The sequence below is a fragment of the Microcebus murinus genome, chromosome 27 (assembly GCF_040939455.1).
Source record: "Microcebus murinus isolate Inina chromosome 27, M.murinus_Inina_mat1.0, whole genome shotgun sequence".
NCBI lineage: Eukaryota > Metazoa > Chordata > Mammalia > Primates > Cheirogaleidae > Microcebus > Microcebus murinus.
The window spans coordinates 11867090-11888168 of NC_134130.1; the positions used below are offsets into that span (position 1 = coordinate 11867090).

The following is a 21079-nucleotide window of genomic DNA, read 5'->3' on the forward strand; positions in this document are numbered from 1 at the left end:
ATTTTAGATTTCTATAAAGCAAAACTCTTAAGAGTAAAAAGATATATGCTCTCTAATCAGGTTTCCCGTGTGCAATAAAGAAAATAATTTGATAATTTGTCTGTTGATCATTTTAGAATCATAAATAAATCATCTAAAAGTAGGTCTGCCTTTTATTAGCACCATGTGTTAACAATTCTAAACAATACCCCTAAGTTCTAAATTATACAGTTGTCTGACCTGGGGCCAACCATGTCTGCCCTACCCCAATCCAATCCCCAACCCCTCACTTCTGATGTAATTTAGACTGTGGTCTTTTATCTCTGATTAAGAAAACACCAAATTGAGGTGGGGCGTTGGCTCACCTCTATAATCCTAACACTCTGGGAAGCCAAGGCGGGAGGTTCGCTCCAGGTCAGGAGTTCGAGACCAGCCTGAGCAAGAGTGAGATCCCCTTCTCCACTAAAATTAGAAAGACATTAGCTGGACAACTAAAAATATATAGAAAAAATTAGCTGAGCATGGTGGTGCATGCCTGTAGTCCCAGCTATTCAGGAGGCTGAGGCAGGAGGATTACTTGAGCCCAGGAGTTTGAGGTTGCTGTGAGCTAGGCTGATGCCACAGCACTCTAGCCCGGTCAACAGAGCAAGACTCTGTCTCAAAAAAAAAAAAAAAAAAAAAAAAAAAAGAAAGGAAAAAGAAAACACAGAATTGGATCTATGTATCAGGAACATGAAGAATAACATAAATCTGACAAACATCACCCTTAATCTACTATAAAATCTTCACTAAAGCCATGTTTAACTTTATACTTTACAGGGACTGAAGAGGAAGATGAAGGAGATGACCTTTTGTTGCGGTCCGTGGATGAGTTCTGGTGGTTTCCTCACATGTGGAGCCACATGCAGCCCCACCTCTTCCACAATGAGTCATCTTTGGTGGAGCAGATGATTCTCAACAAGGAATTTGCACTGGTGAGCACATTTTAGAGTGGCATTTTTTCAACTGTGGCTTGTGATCTAGTAGTGGATTATAAAATCAGTTTATTGGGTTGGCTCCGATAGAAATAGAATAGAACAGGTGGGGTGCAGTGGCTCACACCTGTAATCCTAGCACTCTGGGAGGCCGAGGAAGGAGGATTGCTAGAGGTCAGGAGTTTGAGACTAGCCTGAGCAAGTGTGAAACCCCATCTCCACTAAAAATAGAAAAAATAGCTGGGCATGGTGGCACATGCCTGTAGTCCCAGCTACTCAGGGGGCTGAGGCAGGAGGATTGCTTGAGTCCAGGAGTTTGAAATTGCAGTGAGCTATGATGGCACCACTACACTCCAGCCAGAGCAACAGAGTAAGACTCTGTGGAAGAAGAAGAAGAAGAAGAAGAAGAAGAAGAAGAAGAAGAAGAAGAAGAAGAAGAAGAGGAGGAGGAGGAGGAGGAGGAGGAGGAGGAGGAGGAGGAGGAGGAGGAGGAGGAGGAGGAGGAGGAGGAGGAGGAGGAGGAGGAGGAGGGGGGGGGGGGGAGGGGAGGGGGAGGGGGGAGGGAAGGAAGGAAGGAAGGAAGGAAGGAAGGAAGGAAGGAAGGAAGGAAGGAAGGAAGGAAGGAAGGAAGGAAGGAAGGAAAAAAGAAATAGAACAGAATATCAGGATGCATCATATGTATTAAGGGCACATATTGCTTTGTGATATTTTGTTTCAGGCATGTGTGTATATACATATGAGGTCATGATGTAAAATTACGTGTATGCATATAATACATAATATATATATAAAATATATTTCAAAAAGTAAGTCATTTTCAGAGAGTTGCCATCCTCTATTTAAAAAAAAGATTATTCTTATGTTTATACAGATAAAAACGGTACTTTGTTCATTGTATTCCTGGTGCAATATAATTAACCTCTCAAAAATTATTTGTTGCAAGAATGAAGGTAATGGATGGATGAATTGAATCTGTAGAACAATGACTCTAGACCAGTGGCTCTCAAGCTTCAGTGTGTATCCATTTCACCTAGAAGACTTTCACCCCTCCCCCCCAGAGTGTCCCGTTCACTGGATCTGCAGAGAGGACTGATAATTAGTATTTTCAAAACGTTCCCAGATGATGCCCATGGTGCTGGGACTACCCTTTGATAATCGCTTGCTGTGAACAAAGGGTTCTCTTGCTATGACCCTATGCACCAAATCTGGGCTGCTGATTGTTGTTTTATGATCCCTGAGCTAAGAAAGTTTGTTCAAACATTTTTTTTTAATAATGGAAAAGCAAAGGAGCAATAGTATTTTGTGACACATAAAAATTGTATACAATTCAAATTGCGAAGTCCCTAAATAAAGTTTTATTGGAACACGGCCACACTCATCCCTTCACACATCACTCGCGATTGCTTTCTCGCTGCAACCGCAGAGCTGAGCGGTTGCAAAACAGACCAGATGGCCCACACAACCCAAAATATTTCTATCTGGAACTTTGCTGGAAAAGTTTGCCCATCCCTGCCTGCTGCGGACCTTATTTTAAGTCTCGTATTCCTTAAAGAATCTAACAAAAGGCAGAAAACTTTCCCCAAGAAAAATGCTCAGGTGCACATTGTCACATCTTCACTCTCCCCTAAAGACCCTGAGCCCCAGTTAGAAACCCCCATCTTAAAATAAACAGTTAATGATGCATGAATACTGTGGCTGCAGATAGCTTCATTTCTTTAAAGTTTCCTTATGAACCAGAGCCTTAGGGCCAAATGAATACTAGGGTATTTTATAAAGCCATGCTGGTTATGATGCCAATCGCTCGCCCTTTCTCTAAACCCCCAGACCCATGTCAGACCTACTCACAGGACTCTTAGCAGTCAGCGTAGACAGCATAAACGGCAATTAGATCATGGACTCAGGCACTGGAATACCTGTGTTCGAATCCTCACCTTCCATCAATGTCTTGATCTTAAATCACTTAGATTCTCTGTCCTCGGTTTCCCCATCTGTAAAAAGGCAGATAATAGTAATGACTACCTCATAGGCTTGCTGTGAGGCTACATTTAATGCGCTTAGAGCAATGGCTGGCACACAGTAAGCATCCATTAGGTGTGAATTCATTGATTGTGACCTTTGTAAATACAAACAAATATGCAGTTACATCTTGCTTTTAATAAGTCAATTTTTTAAAAAATACGAATTTACAAGAGGTTGTTTTTACTTAAACTTTAGGAAATATCTAATCAATTTTGTACTGTTTCATAACATCATAAAATTAAATAAATATTTCCCTTTTCAAAAATAAACTTGTCTGGAGTAAGCATGCTAAATTCTTTCAATGCAGTTAACTCGAAAACAAAACGTGTTTATCACCTGGTTTAAACCTCCTACTCCACTTCACTTCCACTATGAAGCCTTGCTTTTTAGGCATGTAGGTTATATTTCATAATGGTTGATTTCACCTGTTTGTGTAATTTCTTTCTTAAAAGGCATGCTGAGAGCTCTGGGAAAGACCCAGATGTAATTGCTTTGTAATGAAATGTTGAAAGCTATTTAGAGTCCATTCAGAGCAATTACATTTGTTTAGTCAGTGTGGCTGGAAGCTAGACTTATGCCTATAAATATATTTTGTCAAAAAAGGTCTTATTATCTTTTGCATAGTCAAAATATCACAACTAAAATGAATCCCGTTAAGCACACATACAGAAATGACACTGTCCTTTTCCTTCTGGAGTTCAGCTCAATAAAACTCAAGACTCTTCAAGCAATGACATTCAGAACACCACCTTTACTGTCAACATGACATGCCAATATGTGTGCTGGCCAGAGAGCCAAGAAATATATCTCTTTCTTATTAAATTATTATCTTTTCACATCCAGGTGACACTTTGAAGCCATCAACAGTATCAAGATAGGAGAGGATCGTGGAAATCACTAAATGAGATATTGGCAGGCTAAATCTTAGTCCTAACTGCTAGTAACAAGTTCTGATAAAGTTGGCAACTTATTTAATGTCTTTATGCCTTGCTTTTCTCCCTCAAAATGGTAATGACTCCCTTTTTCATTTTCTGAACTGCAAACATTTCAGATAATTAATTTACATCAACCCATCTGCCAACCAAAAGCACTGGACCAGATAATGCCACTGATCAATTCCAGCTTTAACATTCTCTGGTCAGTCCTGGACAACATCAGTCCACAAATTTGGAATGAACATCTTGAAATACTCAGCTAGCTGCAATTGAAGCAATTATAGAAAGAAATTTTCAAACTAAATGAGCAATTTATACAGATAAAAATTAAGTGTTTAAATCTTTCTTAAAATTCTATACTGACATTCCTCATTATTCCTTGGTATGACCTTGGCTGGTAGATGGATTGTCAGTCTCAAAACCACAGTTCTCATGGCATTTCCAAAAAAATGATTCAAACATATTCAGACGTATAAATAGCTTGTTATTGATCATTTCAAAAATAGTTCACTAAAACACCAATCAATTAGAATGGTTTCATTTGTGGAATTTCTCTGAATTCTGCCTAGGTAGAGTTCATTTTTTTCTATAATTTGTTTAAAAATCATGAGAGAAACACATTGCAAAACAGATTCTTTACCCTTTCATCATGTTAGAAGAGGCTTTTTAAATATTAAACATTGTCATCACCAATCCATGCACACATATGTATGTAATGTGAAAAAATATACATATGGGGGTTATTTGTACATATATGTTAATCCATGAGCACAAATGCATGCAGTGTGTGTGAGTACAGGCATATGTATGCTTAATCCATGAATATATATGTCATGTACTACCAGGATACTAGTCTAATAATAAATACAGTCAACCAAGAGATAGTCACAAGTTACTCTACTTAGTATGGGACTAGTGTGGAGAAAAATCTCTTTTGATTCGTTTTCCTTTAGTAAACCATAGAGCTTTGCTGCCATTCAGTTGCTTCAACATGTCAATAAATAGAAGCAAATCTTCAAAGATGACAACAGATAACAAGGGCTGAAAAGAACTAGAAACATTGACAACATGAATGCCCTTAATGAAAAAGTTACCAAAATCATTTCTAATTTAAGCTACATCTCCCTTCCATCACAGAAAGAAGACTGCCTTAGCTTAAACCTGAACTATTCATTTTTTTTTCCATAACAGACTTGGAAAAAAGAAATAAAGAATTAGGTTTTGTTGTTTTAAGTTTTACATACAGGCTCATTAAAGTTTCCCAGCCAGTGGGGTTTTTCAGTCCACTAATAGTTGCAGACCATAAAATACCCTGAAGGCATAAGTATCAACTTTTTGTCTTCAATGCTGACATTTTCAATAGTGATGTGCATTTTTCTTGATATTTTATTGAGCAGCCAGGCATCTTATTCATGACTAACCACATGAAGATTCCTGAAATAAAGGCATAGGATTTTTAATTCTGCTTTTGTTTCTTTATATACATATGTTTTTCCTTTTTAATTTCAGCATATTACAGGGGTACAAATGTTTAGGTTACATATATTTCCCTTGCCCCACCTGAGTCAGAGCTTCAGGCATGTCCATCCCCCAGACAGTGCTCATGGCACCCATTAAGTGTGTATATACCCATCCCCTCCTCCCCCTCTCATCTGCCCGACACTTGATGGATGTTATTACTATATGTGCACTTAAGTGTTGATGAGTTAATGCCAATTTGATAGTGAGTAGATGTGGTGCTTGTTTTTCCATTCTTGTGATACTTCACTTAGTAGACTAGGCTCCAGCTCTATTCAGGATAATACAAGAGGTGCTAGGTCACCATTGTTTTTGTGGCTGAGTAGTACTCCATGGCATACATATAGCATGTTTTATTAATCCACTCATGTATTGATGAGCTCTTGGGTTGTTTCCACATTTTTGCAATTGTGAATTGTGCTGCTATAAACATTCTAGTGCCGATGTCTTTTTTATAGAATGTCTTTTGTTCTTTTGGATACATGCCCAGTAATAGGATTGCTGGATCAAATGATGTGATCCAGCATCCATTTGATGTGATCCATTCTACTTGTGTCTCTTTGAGGTATCGTCATATTGCTTTCCACAGAGGTTGCACTAGTTTGCAGTCCCACCAGCAATGTAGGAGTGTTCCTATCTCTCTACATCCACACCAGCATCTGTTGTTTGGGGACTTTTTGATGAAAGCCATTCTCACTGGAGATAAGTGATATCTTATTGTGGTTTTGATTTGAATTTCCCTGATGATTAGAGATGCCGAGCATTTTTTCATATGTTTTTTGGCCATTAGCCTATCTCCTTTTGAAAAGTTTCTATTCATGTCCTTTGCCTACTTTTTGATAGGACTGTTTGATTTTTTTTTCTTGTTGATTTTTCTGAGTTCTATATAGAATCTAGCTGTCAGTCCTTTATCAGATGTGTAACATGCAAATATTTTCTCCCATTATGTAGGTTGTCTGTTTGGTCTCATGATAGTTTTCTTGGCAGTGCAAAAGCTTTTTAATTTGATCAGGTCCCATGTATTTACTTGTGTTGTTTCCATGATTGCCTTTGGGGTCTTCTTCATAAATTCTTTGCCTAGGCCAATGTTTGTAAGAGGTTTTCCAACATTTTCTTCTAGAATTCTTTTATTTTCATGCCTTAAGTTTAAATCTGTTATCCACTGTACATTGATTATTGTGAAGGGGAAGAGGTGTGGATCCTGTTTCAGTCTTCTACACTTAGCTATCCAATTTTCCCAGCAACATTTATTGAATAAGGATTCTTTTCATGTTTTTGTCTGCTTTGTCAAAGATCAGATAGCTATATGAGGATGGTTTTATAACTGGATTCTCAGTCCTGTTCCATTCATTGGTCTATGTCTCTGTTCTTAGGCCAATAAAATGCTGTTTTGGTTACTATAGTTTTGTAGTATAGCTTGAAGTCTGGTAAGTTGATGCCTCTCAATTTGTTCTTTTTGCTTAAGATTGCTTTTGCTAAATGGGGTCTTCTCTGGTTCCATATCTAGATCAGTGAAAACCGATGTTGGTATTTTAATAGAGATTGCATTGAATCTGTAGATCACTTTGGATAGTATAGACATTTTAACAATGTTGATTTTGCTGACCCACGAGCATGGTGTTGTTTTCCACTTGTTTACGTCCTCTGCTATTTCTCTTCTCAGTGTTTCATAATTCTCCCTGTAGAGGTATTTCACCTCTTTAGTTAAATATAGTCCTAGGTGTGTTAATCTCTTTGTTGCTATTGGGAAAGGTATTGAATCTTTGATTTGGTTCCCAGTTTGACTGTTGTTGGCATATATTAATGCTATTGATTTGTGTGCATTGATTTTGTAACTTGAGACTTTGCTGAATTTATCAATCCCAGTAGTCTTTTGTCCTTGTGTTATGTGCTGTAACTCTCATCTGTTTTTTTATGATTGGTTCTTGGAAGTGGCCAAGTAGCCATACTTGTGCTGTGCTCTTCCTCCTGGTTTGGTGACTCTGGCCTTGACCCCAAGGTTCCCCTGCTCTTCCTACAAATAACTGCTGACCTACCTCCATCCAGGCTCTCTGGCTCTTGAATTTGGAAGAACATTTCCCTCCCTTCCATTCCCCACACCATATATACACTTTTAAGAACAAATTATAAAAGCCTGCATTAATAAATACTTTGGTGGCATTATCTTGTATCAATTCAAATCTTTACTTCTCCAGTATTAAAAAGGGGATTGAGGGTAAGTGAAGATTGTATCTCTTATCTAATAAAGTAAATTACTTGTCTTCTAGTCTCATCTTCTATTTCACCAATTCCCCAAGGATGAGATAACTTTTTTTTTACCTCATTTTTTAGTGTACTTCAATCCATGTAATCTATTATCCTAGTTCTCTGTAACAAAATTGCCATAGTACTTTTACATTTAAGTCCTGTGATAGAAATACATCTGGAATTGCTAATAATTTTCTCTGATATGCCAGAATTTCTAGATTGGGTATTCAAATTAAAACCTACTGTGGTTTTGGAAATAATTTGTTTATTGAATCTGTTATATCTGGGTTTTTTCATCAATATTTTAAAATCCTAAAGCAAGGTAGGCAAAAAGGTATTTTTAAGTTTGAAAACAGATTCGATAGTGAGATAAAATGTTAATGGAATTTTCCTGGAAGACAGAGCAGTGAAAATTTGCTACATGTTAAGAAAATGGAATATATGCATGATCTTGAATATAGTTAATTCAATTTATTAGAGACCTATGATGAGTAAAATGGTCTTAGAAAGGAATAAAATAATAAAATCACAGTGGAAGATTATAAAACACCAGCCAGTAAACTTGAAGCTCATTTCTATGAGCACTTAAATGGTTTTGTTGCTGCATATAGAACACTTATTTAGAGATGGTATTTTATTACAGTTTAAAAGTATTCTTATATACCCATGTAGTCAGTAGAAATATCTCTTCATTGCATCATCTGTTAGTTTTGCTTATTATGTTAAATATGCATACGTTTCTTATATATTGTCCAAAAGTGACATTCACAGATACAATTCATCCATCATTATATTTCATAGTTAAGACAATATTGTCCATCAATGTACTTTGCACTTTCACGTCAATACTTTTGTGTTTTAAAGATAGCCAAGATTAAACACCTATAGATTCAACCCTTAGTTTATACTAAATCAATGTGGAATACTGTATTACAATATATAAGCTACCCATTTGCCACCAAAAAGCTTCAGCATTTGAGTGATTTATTGTTTTGTCCATTTCCATGAACAACTTCCTAAAATATATAACTTATTGTTTTTAAATTAATAAATGTGTACTGAGCATCACATCACATTTTCAAAAAGACTGAAAGATTTTCATTGTTAATATGACTGATTTTAGTCCATTGGGTTCTTGCTGTGGTCTCAGAGTCTGCTGAGATTGTGACGACCATTTGCTCTTAAACTATGTTCCAAAATTTCTGAATTTCTGTGTCTATTTTTTCTAGTTTCCCTGTCTCCTCTTTCCAGTTTGTAAGATTTTGACAGCTTTCTTTTTTAGCCCTTGTCGTGTTATATGGGTCTGCTAGCCAGATTCCCACTTCAGTAAAATGAAGTGAGCAAACTAGACCATCAAGGTCCCAGATATCTCTAAAATAATGTAAGTCTAAGTTGCTCTGAGTTTGGAAGTCGGATGGAGCGAGCTTCTTAGGCTTGTTTCTAAAGTAATTTTGAAAGTTTCCAATTTCACAAATGAGGAAACTGAGGTCCAGAACTTGTTTGTGTGACTTCTGCCTGGCTACACAAAGAGATCACAAGCTGCCATGTGGTTCCAATTGCACCACTCAGGAATCCAAAGTAAGAGTTGATGATCTCTGGGAGAAACAGATAACATCTCTCTGTAGCCAGATTGTGTGCCTGGTTTTCTTAATGGACTTTTCGGTCATAGCCTACGTAATTAATGTAACATACAAATGGCCTCAGCAAAAATGAATAATTGTTGAAGAACTTACAGATCTTTCTGTATTGAGAGAAGGAGATGCTATTGTATAAAACTTAGAAGATTAGTAGGGAAAATTGAGGGATATAAATGGCATAATGATTGGTATCTTGAACAGCAGGGAAAATATTTTTATTTCTCTCCTTTTATCTACTCATTGACATTAAATAAGGTTTTTACTCATTTTACAAGTAGGATAATATTGTTTAATAAAGTTCCAAGCTGGCATATTCCAGTAGTCTCTAAGGTTCTCATCAATTACTATTTTCACCAAACTTACAACATGAAGGATAGCATGAATTTTTGCCTGCAAATTAGAATTGGTATTTCATTAGCTATTAATATTCATACTGCTTAGTAATGGATTTAGAGAAAAATGGCTTTTCTTGTCATGTGTTTTATCATGATAAGCCCTTGACTTACTGGTCTGGTATCGGCAGATACGTGAAAGAATTTTCCTTAGACAGAAAATCTCTACAATACATATTTATCTATCTGATTTTCCTAGCAGAGGGTAGTAGCAGACCCCGTATTCTCCAAATTCCTGCTTTAACTGCAGCATCTTTTTTTTCTTGTCAAGCAGCTATTTTATTTCTGAATGTGTTTAACCTCAAAGAAATAAATGCCATCAACAAAATGCACTTTAAATTGCGCAACAATAATTGAAGGAAATGAACTATTTATATCACCCAAAATGCATTACTATGAATCTATTAAGGTTTGCATCTGTCTGTTCTAGATACCCTGTTATTATTATTTTTGGTAATTATAAAACCTTGGAAATCATTCTTTCTGCTTTCCTTGATCTCTCCATGGTGTTATGTTTTCAAATAATCTTTTAGGATTAACTAGAGGCATTCCAAGTTTTTTTCAAGTGTTCATACATGAAAACTGCACCAGAGGTTATCCCCCAGAAGATAAGCTAATAACTGGTTAATGTGAGTGATATTTAATGTACTTGCTTTTAAGAAAATTAATATTTTATCTATGTATTTGTATTACACAAAACAATAGACTGTGTACAAATTACAAAAGAAAAAAGTCATGTTCTTTGGAAGAAAACAAAATCGTAGCTATTTTTATACATAAGAATCCTTCCCTTTGTGCCAGGAGTTTACAATGCCCATGTCATTACCTAATTGTTCAGTGCGCAAGTCAAGCCCCTGGGTTTGGCTTCAGATTCATCTTGGTTCAAATTCCATCTTTGCCAATTACTACATGGGTAACCTTGGCAAATTAAAATTCCTGTGCTTTAATTTTCAGTTATGTAGAATAAAGATGACTGTATTTCCTGCCTCATAAAAGTTTGTACAAGGATTAGATGCCGTGTGCATAGGTTTAGCAGAGTAACTGGGAACTCAGCATTTCGGCAAGTACTTGTCATCATTATCATTCTCACAATGGCTATCATTTTCATAGCATATTTTCATGGCATATTTCTTTAAGAAGCATATGCCATTCATTTTGAAATAAGAGGTTGATGGTGCCTAAAGTGACTTTTTCAAGGTTATGTAATATTCAAGTTGGAAGCAGAAAAAGGACATTCCAATTGGCTTTGCAATCAACCCTCTGTCTACCCATAATTCCATAATGAAGGGGATCCCAAGTACTTAGCAATGAAAAGAGTCTAATATCTTACCAAATATTGCAAGAGAATAAAAGCATGGATGACAAAAGTTATATTTTTAAATAAATAAGTGAAAAAATTAGAAAGAGTTAGATCCATGTGCATGTGAACACTTGAACCTTTGAAATTGTTTTTCAATTGTGTCCAAAAATTAACACTTCCAGTGTGAAAACTAACCCCCTCCTTTCGTGTGTCAGTCCTTGGTTTGCTCATTTCCTTTTCCCCTCCTTTTCTCCTTTTCTTCCTTCGGTTATTCCTTTCCTGGACAATCAATGAATGTGTGTTATTTGCTAAGCACTTTACTCAACATCAGGGATGCAAAACTGAATTAGGTTTACTTATAGAGCAGAGTAGGGAGAGAGGCGCACAGGAAATGTAACAAGTGGCATTATAGGTTTTTGAGAGAAATGTACAGAACATGGTACAGCCACAAAAAGATACTCATTAGTCATAAGAGGAAGAAAAATTGAAAAGCAGGACAGACAATCGACATGGACAACACTTATGAAAAGTGGGTGGGGCAGGGGACATGAGGCAGAAAGCAGGAAGAGAACTCCCCAAAAGAGAGCAGTATGAGAAAGAGCACAAGACTATGCCTCCAATAACATTCTCTTCCAATAAAATATGCATCAGTTCAGCAACAACCTACAGGTTGGGAAACTAGTGCCCATGGGATTTGGCCTGCAGTCTGTTTTTGTATAGTTGGTGTGCTGAGCATGGGTTTTACATTTGTTAAAGGGTTGTAAAAATCAAACAAAGAAAGAAAATGTGAGACAGAGGCCATTTATTGCTGTCAATGATTTACCAAATCTTAACTCACATGATCCAGAAGAAGGTATATCAAAACAGAATCATGATAAACAGTATTTCATGAATCCATAATTTATTTTTATTTTAGCATATTATGGGGGTACAAGTGTTAAGGTTGCATATATTGCCCATGCCCCCCCTCCCCATAATTGATGCACATCTATTCATCATTGATTATTAGTGACCAACTATGGCCTTAGACATATGATTCTGGGGCATAACATACCATTTCCAATAATTCTGGCCTTAACATATTTCCAAAAGGAGCATAAATTATTGGGGGAACGAAAAAGAAATTGATTTGGTTTCAGAGGCGACTTTGAGTTGGGAATTAAAAGCTGATGAGATCAACTACCTCATGTGGGTCAGAATATGGAGGAATTCTTTATCTTTATCCTATGTGTTAGAAACTCAGGTATCCTAAATCCAACTTCATCAATCACCTTTGCTTAGAACTCTATCATTTGAAATACCAATTCTCCAAATTTTCATATCACCTCCCCATATTTCTAATTAATATATTATAATTTATTGCTCTCCTGTAATCTCCTAGATCAGTATTTTTATGTGTTATTCATAGTTAAGATTAGGAAGTGGGCTGCTTAGCAATAGGACATACGAATCCTTATTTCAATATTCTCCTTTCAGGACACAGATGTCTTTAGTCCTTGGTAATCACTTCTAAATGCATACTCAACGCCCATGTTTAAATTCTTCCTTACCAAATAAAGCCAAAATTTGCTTATAAAGCCAAAGTATCTAGCTCAAGGACTGAATTTCTCAACTTCCTTTATTTCAGGTAGTGGATATTTAACAGTTCTAGCCAATCAGATGTAAGCATACATCATGGGATGGGGCCTCCAGGAAAGATCCAGAAAGGAGGCAGATGCTGCCCTTTTGCCCTATGCTTTCATTCCTTTTTCTTATCGACTATGTGGTCCAAGTGACTGGAGATAAGTTATCCATCCAACTATGATGGAAATGCCAAGAGAATCATAGGCCTCATTTTTGGCAGTCTTGAACTGATGAATCAACACTGGCAATCCTTTACCTACAGCTTTCCCATAACTCAAGAAAAAATACTCCTTCATTTTTTATTCCATTGTTTTTTTGTGTTGTTTTGTTTTTGTTTTTTAGTATAGAGGTTGAACTCACTCCCTATTCAATAGCATGCTTGAATACTTTCCCACTGTATTTGTTTCTCTTAAATTGTTTTGAGATTTGGGTAAATTCAAGTTGCCCCATTTTTTAGAATTTTTAGGCACTCTAAAAGTATTTACATAGAAAAATACCCTAAAACATAATGGCCTAACACTTTCAAGAAAGTATTGATAGAGAGATTTTGTGCCTATTTATCAATTAATTACTAGATAACAATTTTGTGAGTAGATTCTTGAAATGGTCAATAATAGCATAATTAGCTTTCACTGACAAATTTTAATTTCATTGCTTCAATGATGATACTTTATTAAATGACTGTGAAACAATAAAGAGCCAAAGTTTTTAATTTTTTAGCATTATTATTTAACTCTATTTTTATATCACTATTATGTAACTGTTTTACTGACTATAGCCTATTCAAATTGAATAATCCCTCAAAACCAGTAGTTAGAACATCTTTTTCTTTCTCTCTTTTTTTTTTTCTATTTTACTTTTTCGAGTTTGAAAAATTCTCTCAGCTTGATAGTGTCCTTTATGCTTTACCCATAGTGGCTGAACATTTTTACCATTCCTTGATTCTTTTTATAGTTGACACTTTAGTTCCCTGCAGTCATTTTCACAGTAACTTGAGCAATATGCGAATATGAGAAATTGTTTTCAAATATGTTGACAATGGAGGCAGTTAAAGCTGGTCAGTTATATATGAGAATTGGGGTGCTTGATGTAAACTTGTTTTAAGGTGAGAACTGTATTAATGTTTTATATTTCCAAGTATGATACCAATGCAACATGATAATGGAATTGAAAATAATATAATGGAAATGTAATAATTCAGCATAATTTTAGTTTGAAACACGTGAACATGTCTATAGAAAAATATAATTATTTAATAGTCTCTATAGCCAGTAACTCAAGTAAGCATATTTACTTAATTCTATTGAACATTTTGGTACCATTTATTAACATTAGCTTACTTTTTTGTCTGATAACATTTAACCTGCTTCACATAATAGTAAAGGTTTCACAAAATTGCAAATAACCACACATATGAATTACTTTAAGAGAAGGCACAGGATGTCATAGAAGGACAAAATGTAATAATGTATTGGGAGGGTAGGGGAGGGAAGTGACAATCAGAGGATGGCTCATGCATATACCAAATGTTTAAAACATTTTTTCATAAATGTGTTAAGCTGACATTAAGGGAGGAAAAATCCCTCCTAAGGGAAATCTCAGCTTGACTCAAAAATAATATTAGAAAAATATTCCATTGCTAAGAGAAAGTAATAGTTTCTACAAATCTCCTATTCCTGCAAAGTAATGCTTTGAATTAATGTTCTCAACCCATCAACTACTGTATATAACTGTAGAAGGATCCAAAAAGTTGGGGAATGTTGAAAATCAGAAGATAAGGCACACTGTATCCAGCTTCAAAAAGGGCAGTTACTCATCTTCAACTTGTCTATTTCACACAAACCCATCCCTAGCTAGTCCGTCTTAACCAGTACTTTACTCCATGAAAATAGGCAATCAGGTGGCAGATTTTTAAAAAGAAAATAAAGAATGTGTGCTGCATATAAATACTTGAGGTACTATTATGAATAAAGAGAAAGTATATGAAGATGTTGATGTATACAAGTTACTTAAGACAAAATTAGAAATGAATATATCATGAAAATAGTGTGACTTGTATTAAGTAAAATTATTTTGGATACCTTCTCTCTGCATATTTCTGCTTACAGTCTTATAGGAATGAAGTAACAATGTGGTAGATAATATCATTCTTGTTTCCATCTGACTCAGCATATTTAAGAATCTTTGATGTTATAATTTCTCCCAGATTAAAAACATTATCTGAAACTCTAAATACTTAATAACTCTGGCATTTCTCTTGCTACTAAATAAAATCTAGAAGCAGACAGTTCCACGTACCAGAGTCTGCAATGAAGGAAACAGTGCAGAAAAGCAGTTCTGCATTTTCTGAGATGTTGTGCTACCACATCTTTGCAGCCTCCTGCTCCTCTTAAGCCTTTGCTTTCCTCCTAATTCAGCTTCTTTCAAGAACCAGTTGTCATAAATGTTCTGTTTTATACTCCCTGAACTTCTTTACACCCTTTGTTTTGCCACACTTCCCTGTAAAGCCTCAGTGCTGGTCAAATCCAAATTTACATTAAGACTATACCTCTACCCCTGAAACTAAATCTGGCTGGAACCAATGCTTAATTGCTCTCATTTTGAAACTTTCCCACAGACCTCAAGTGTGCTCTCAATGCTGCGCAGATGTTGCATTACAAGTCTTATTTTATTCCAATCCTACTGTTCTAGACCACTGTTTTGTTACTGAACCCAAAAGGAGTCTGGCTGAAGTTTGGTTGCTCACTGCACAGAAAGGTAATTACTGAGACAATGAGTATTGCCAGGGATGAAAAGGCACTTTTGTCACTGGGGCAAAGGCTTCTATGGCAGGTTGTGGAAGACAGGTCAGGCTGTATGGGGTTTGCAGTCATGGGGTCTGCCTGTGTTCTGATTCAAGAATCAGCTGTTAGTGATGGCTGGTGAGTCGTCAGGAAGTCCTGTGGAAAAGTTAGTTAGGCAATTACAATGTTCTTCTCGTTAGGTTTGACAGGTCTGAGAATCTGAGGTGCTGGACAAAAATAATTTAGGGAAGAGGTCATTTTGCAAAGCCAATGGCAATTCCCCCACTTTTGTTTGTTCATTTCTCAATCTTGGAGAATCAGGTCATTGCTCTATCTAGCTGCTGCTTACTAAAATGAGATGTACCTGGGGTGAGAACAACAAAAGTGTGGGTGCTCGAACTCACTCACAGGCCTCACGCATCTTATTCACTTGTCAATAGTCTTAGTTCAAAATAATAACTTAAGTCTATTTAACTGCTCGCAAGACAAGGCTGGCTTGGTTCTTCATAATGAATGTAATTTCCCATCAATTCCCAAAATTCATGATATTTTCTGAGTAAGCTTGGCAAAAAAAGGCAGCTCTGTTATCACATCAGAAAGTTTGAGGAAGTCCGAACCTGGGAATTATTTGTTTTAAAAGAACTTTCATGACTTCAAAGACCCTTTCAGTTCTAGTTGGGTAGGCTTCCACCTATGCTGAAAAGATGTCAACAAACACCAGTGGATAAGGAGAGTTTCCAGAGACTCACAGCATTGTGGTAAAATCTACTGCCCAGTCCTCCCCAGAGAAGGTTCTTCTCCATTGGATTCTTCCCTAAGGGAGAGCTGTGAACCCCCCTAAAGGTTTTGGGCTTTTTCCTTAGGCATGTAAGGCAGCTCTAAATTACTGCTTGAATAGTCCTCTGCAGGCTGGACCCAAGAAGATAAGGTATATCCATTATAAGGTGACATTTTGCCCAAAATGAGTGTTCTGATGAATTTATTCAAGTACAGATCTGATGAAGGCCTCAGGAAGAAAGACTCTTCCTTATTCCTTTATAAACTATTTTTGTCATAATAATATTTAGGAAATCCCCATTCTTTAGACCTTTCCAAATCCATTTCAGAATATCTGGGGTTGTGGCTACCCAGCTGGAGGGATGGGATTAAGGCCAATTGATTAGACAATTGCCAGCCTGCTCTCTTCTCACTAAGTCTGCCTTTGCATTTCCTTTGGTAATATATGTGTCTACTTTCTGGTGTCCCTGAAAATGTATGGTGGCTATCTCCTGGGAAGTGAATTGCCTCTGAGAGGTCAAATATCTCTGGTCCATATTTGATTTCTTTATTTCCACATGTAAAGTACTATTGTTCCTTCCCAATGGCTCCATGAGCAAGTACCACCATAAAGATACACTTAGAATCAATATAGACATTAATATGACTGTTTTTTACATTGTGTAAAGTTCTGGTTAGTGCAATCAGCTCAGCCTCCTGGGAAGAGGTCCCAGGAAGTAAGGCTGGAGCCTCAATTGCCCACTGGCCAGTAACTACTGCATGCTCAGCCTTCCATTGTCCTTGTTACAAGAAGATGCTCCTGTCTGTGAAGAACTCCTCATCCAGCTCTGCTCAAGGCTGGTTTGTCAAATCTGGTCAGCTGGAATATACTTGATCAATAATTTCAATGCATAAATGAGCTGGGAAATCTGTCAGTAGCAAGGTGATAGGATTTAAGGTAGATATTGCTTTTAAAGCCACATTGGGATTATATAACATGGCAGCCAATATTTGCCCAATCAACTAGCTGTCAACCAATAGCCAGCCCCCTTTCTATTCCAGCAATGGTAAAACATAACACATATTGTAGACTGTTACATGTTGCCTGAGAGTGAATTTTTCAGCTTCTTTCAAATATCACAAGTGGCAGCAACTGCTCTCAGACAAGTAGGACTTCCTTTTGTCACTATATATAATTGGTTACAGAAAAGGTTGCACAGGTCACTTATGGTTCCCCAAAGTTTGTGTCAATATTCCAAGTCCAATTCTTTGCCTTTCTTGACTGATCAAAAGGCTTGCATAAGTCCAGGAGCCCAATGCAGGGGCAGTCATCAATGTTTCCTTAAGAATCAATAAAGCCTGTCGTTTTCCCCAATCTAAGTAAGGGGTTTATTTTTCTACCCCTTTTAAGGATTCATAAAGGGGTTTTGCTTTTAGCATGAAGTTAGGAATTCAGATCTTGCAAAATCCAGCCATATCCAAAATTCCTTGCAACTGCTTACAGGTGGTAGGACTGCTATTCAGCTTACAGCCTCTTTCTGGTCTGGGAGGAGGTTCTGCATTTCCTGAGAGGGTTCAAAGCCCTAGTATTTGACAGTGGGAAGTAAAATCTGTACTTTTCTCTGAGATACTTTATTGATATAATCTTTGCCAGCCTGGAAATTTAATACAGTTACACATGTTTCCTAGATTGAGCTTCGGTCTCACTGGCTACCAGGATATCATCTACATACTGTAAAATCATTCCCTTGTCCAAAACTATTTCCATCAAATCTCTGGCCAAGATTTCTCCAAAGATTGTTGGGGAGTTTTTAAACCCCTGAGGAAGGGTAGTCCCACAATACTGGCATTTGTCTTTAGATTTTAACTCTTTCCACTCAACAGCAAATAGTTCTTGGGATTCAGGGGCAAGGGGAATGTAAAAGAAAACTTTTTTTAGTCTATTACTGCAAACCAGGCAAAATTTCCACATAAAGTGGTGAGGAAAGTGCAGCAATTAGGTACCACAGTACGAATATCCTCTTTTATTTGGTTCATTGCCCTTAGATCTTGAATGAACCAGTATTCCTGGGTTCCAGGTCTTTTAACTGCAGGATGAGGGTATTGTATGGAGAACACAAAGGTTGAAGAAGTTCATACTCCAGAAAAGCTGAAACTAGGGATTGAAGACCTTCCTTAGCTTGAAGTTTTAATGGATACTGCCTGAGTCAGCAGGGAGATGCTCTCAGTTCTAACATGATATGGGTGGAGTCCACATGCGCCCTTCCAGGTTGTCCCATAGCCCGTACCTCAGGGCTGACTTGATCCAGAATCAGTGAGCAGAGATTGAGAAATGTCCAAAGGAGCAAGCAGAGCCACTTGCAAAGCACAGGCATGTCCTGGAGGACTTCGATACATACTTGCTTGTTCTGAAAGGTCACTGAGCCTGCAGCTTAGACGATCTCAGCCCAGCAATAGGAGAGAACACTCTGGCATGGAAAGGAAGCTGTATGTGAGGAAATAATTTCTGACGGTGCAGTCTAATAGCTGGAGAAAATATTTAAGAGGGTTCTCCAGACACCCTCGTCATCAACATTGAGTCTTTCGTAAGCCTACCTAGCCTGAGCTTTAGAACTGAGTATGTTGCACTAATATCAAGCAAAAAATTCAAACAGTCTGTTACTTTACGCTTCTGGTGGGAGATGTTAATTATGGGCAGCAATCTCTTGAGGCTTTGGGGAGCCCTGGGGCCCCACCATCAATCTCTATCTTCCCCAGCAAGTCCAGCTAAGGGCAGGGCAGGCTCCAGACCACCCTTCCGCTTCAGCTTGGAGCAGTCATTCCAATGACCTTCCCCTTTACAATAAGCATATTGATTTCTCCCTAGGGAGTGGAGGATTGGCCAGTTCTTTCCCCTCTCTTTGGGGATTAAAGCCTTTTTTGCTGGAACATTTAAAGGTCCTCATGAGGGCCACTGCCAAAAATTTAACCTGCTGTTTCATTTCATGCAATTTTGTTGTTGTTTTAGTCTGTTCATGTTTTATAAAAGCCTCATCAACTACTTCAGCCAGGTTAAGGTATCTTCCAATTTTTGTGATTTTTGCTGAATATCAGGCATGCTTTGACCAATAAAGATCATGTGCATCAGCTTCAAATCTTCAGTGTTCTCAGATCTGAATCAGTATACTTTCTGTATGCTTCTAAAATTCTTTCTGAAAAGGCTGATGGATTCTCATAAGCCTCCTGTCTTATTTCCTGAACTATGATCTTAGGCCTTTAATCTTAGGGACTCCTTTGCTGAGCCCAACTGAAAATGCAGCCCTAAAAGTGTTGAATCTCACATTCATCTCTATCACTGGGATTCCAGTTGGGGCCACGAATAGGGACTGCCACATTAGGTCCGGTCCTCACTTGGTTACTTGGGTCTTCGCATGTAGCTGATCACCCTCCTCCTCACAGGCTTTTTGTAAGACAATGCAGCATTCAGAGGTCAACAAAACGTTGAACAGGCTTTGTACATTCAGACAGGTGGGATGATGTATGGTAAAAATAGATTCAAAGAGATCAGTTCTCTGCTGTGAGTTGTCCCTGCCGGCAGACTTATATAAATCAGAAGTGGTAAATGGGCTATAAACCCCCATTAGTCTGGCAGGTTATCTGTTTTCATATAAGCCCCCTATGGGGACCTGCCTCAAAGGAAATCGCCCTGCTGGGAACGAAGGAGGACCTTGGCCTAATTGGGTACCCAGGCAGGTGGAGGAGGGAGAGACCACACCCAGGCTTTTCAGGACTGCCCTCTGAGAAGGAGAAACTAGGAAGGGCCAAAGGGAACAAGGTAGGGGTCCCAGATTCACAGGGGGAGACAGGGGAGCAAGGGGAATCAAAAAAGAGATTTCAGGAAGATCAGGGGCCAGGGTAAAGGGCCAGTGCAACCACACCTGGAGTTGGAGCCTGGGTCATAGGTAAGATCATGGCCTGGAGGTGCAGCAGGGGCTGGTGATGGGGCCGAAGCCACTCAAAGTTATTCCAGGAAAGAGTTTCATTCCAATTATAGGAGGGGTTTTCTGGGTTAGATTTCCTTTCCCCAACCTTCTTAGAGGCCTCTGTCTATTGTACTAAAATTTTACATTTAATCTGATTTGGCTTGTTTTGATAAAGGAACATAAAAGATAGGGGATTTTATCCCATTTTCTAGCACTATGACAAAACAAATCTAATTGAAGGATGTATTACGATTTAATAACCCATTGAGGGGCCAAGTTTCTCCATACCCAAGAGAATACTGAGGTCAAACAATAGTACAAAAAAATATCATTTTTGTTTTCTTCATAGGTTTATAGCTATACTCAGACCAGTTTTGGAGAACGCATCCCAAAGCCCTACATTCTGGGATTGAATTCTGGTTTCCCATGGCCACACACTAACATAAGCAAAAATTCAAAAGATTTTAAATAAACTGCAATTTCAACAAATAAGCCTGGGGGGTGACAAATCAAAACAATTAGGAGAATTCCCACTCTCACTGATGATTGGGGCTTCTCCAACCCAAAACAAATGGAATTTGTTGGAATTCCCCAAACTGAGAGGTGTGTTCTCCACCGTGTGGTACCTTTAAATAGCACTTACCTGTCCGGAGGCAAAGCCAAAATCCAGAGATCCGTCCCTCCATGGCCATCAGGGATGTGTCTAAGGCCAGTGACCCCCAAGCCAGCAGGGGAGTCCAAACCAACCCAGCCCAAAATACAGCTGGGCGGCTGCGTAGGGGCAGTTCAGTCTCTTCCCACTCTATGGCCACCAAGCTGAGAGCAAGGCAACCTGAGTCTCAGCCCCAGATTCTCTTACTGAACCCAAAGGGCTCCAGCCTAGGTTCAGCTGCTCCCCAGAGAGAGCCAATGACTGAGATGAGTTTTGCCAGAGAAGACAGGGTTGTCTTGCTG

General features: G+C 37.9%; 1 protein-coding gene across 1 annotated transcript in view; it reads left to right on the top strand.

Annotated features, from left to right (window-relative positions):
- NDST4 (N-deacetylase and N-sulfotransferase 4) overlaps positions 1-21079 on the top strand; it is a 224440-nt gene that overhangs the window by 109512 nt on the left and 93849 nt on the right. Inside the window, exon 4 of the mRNA XM_075998102.1 lies at positions 799-953. Coding sequence (XP_075854217.1) covers positions 799-953 — 155 coding nt within the window. The remainder of the gene's footprint in view (positions 1-798; positions 954-21079) is intronic.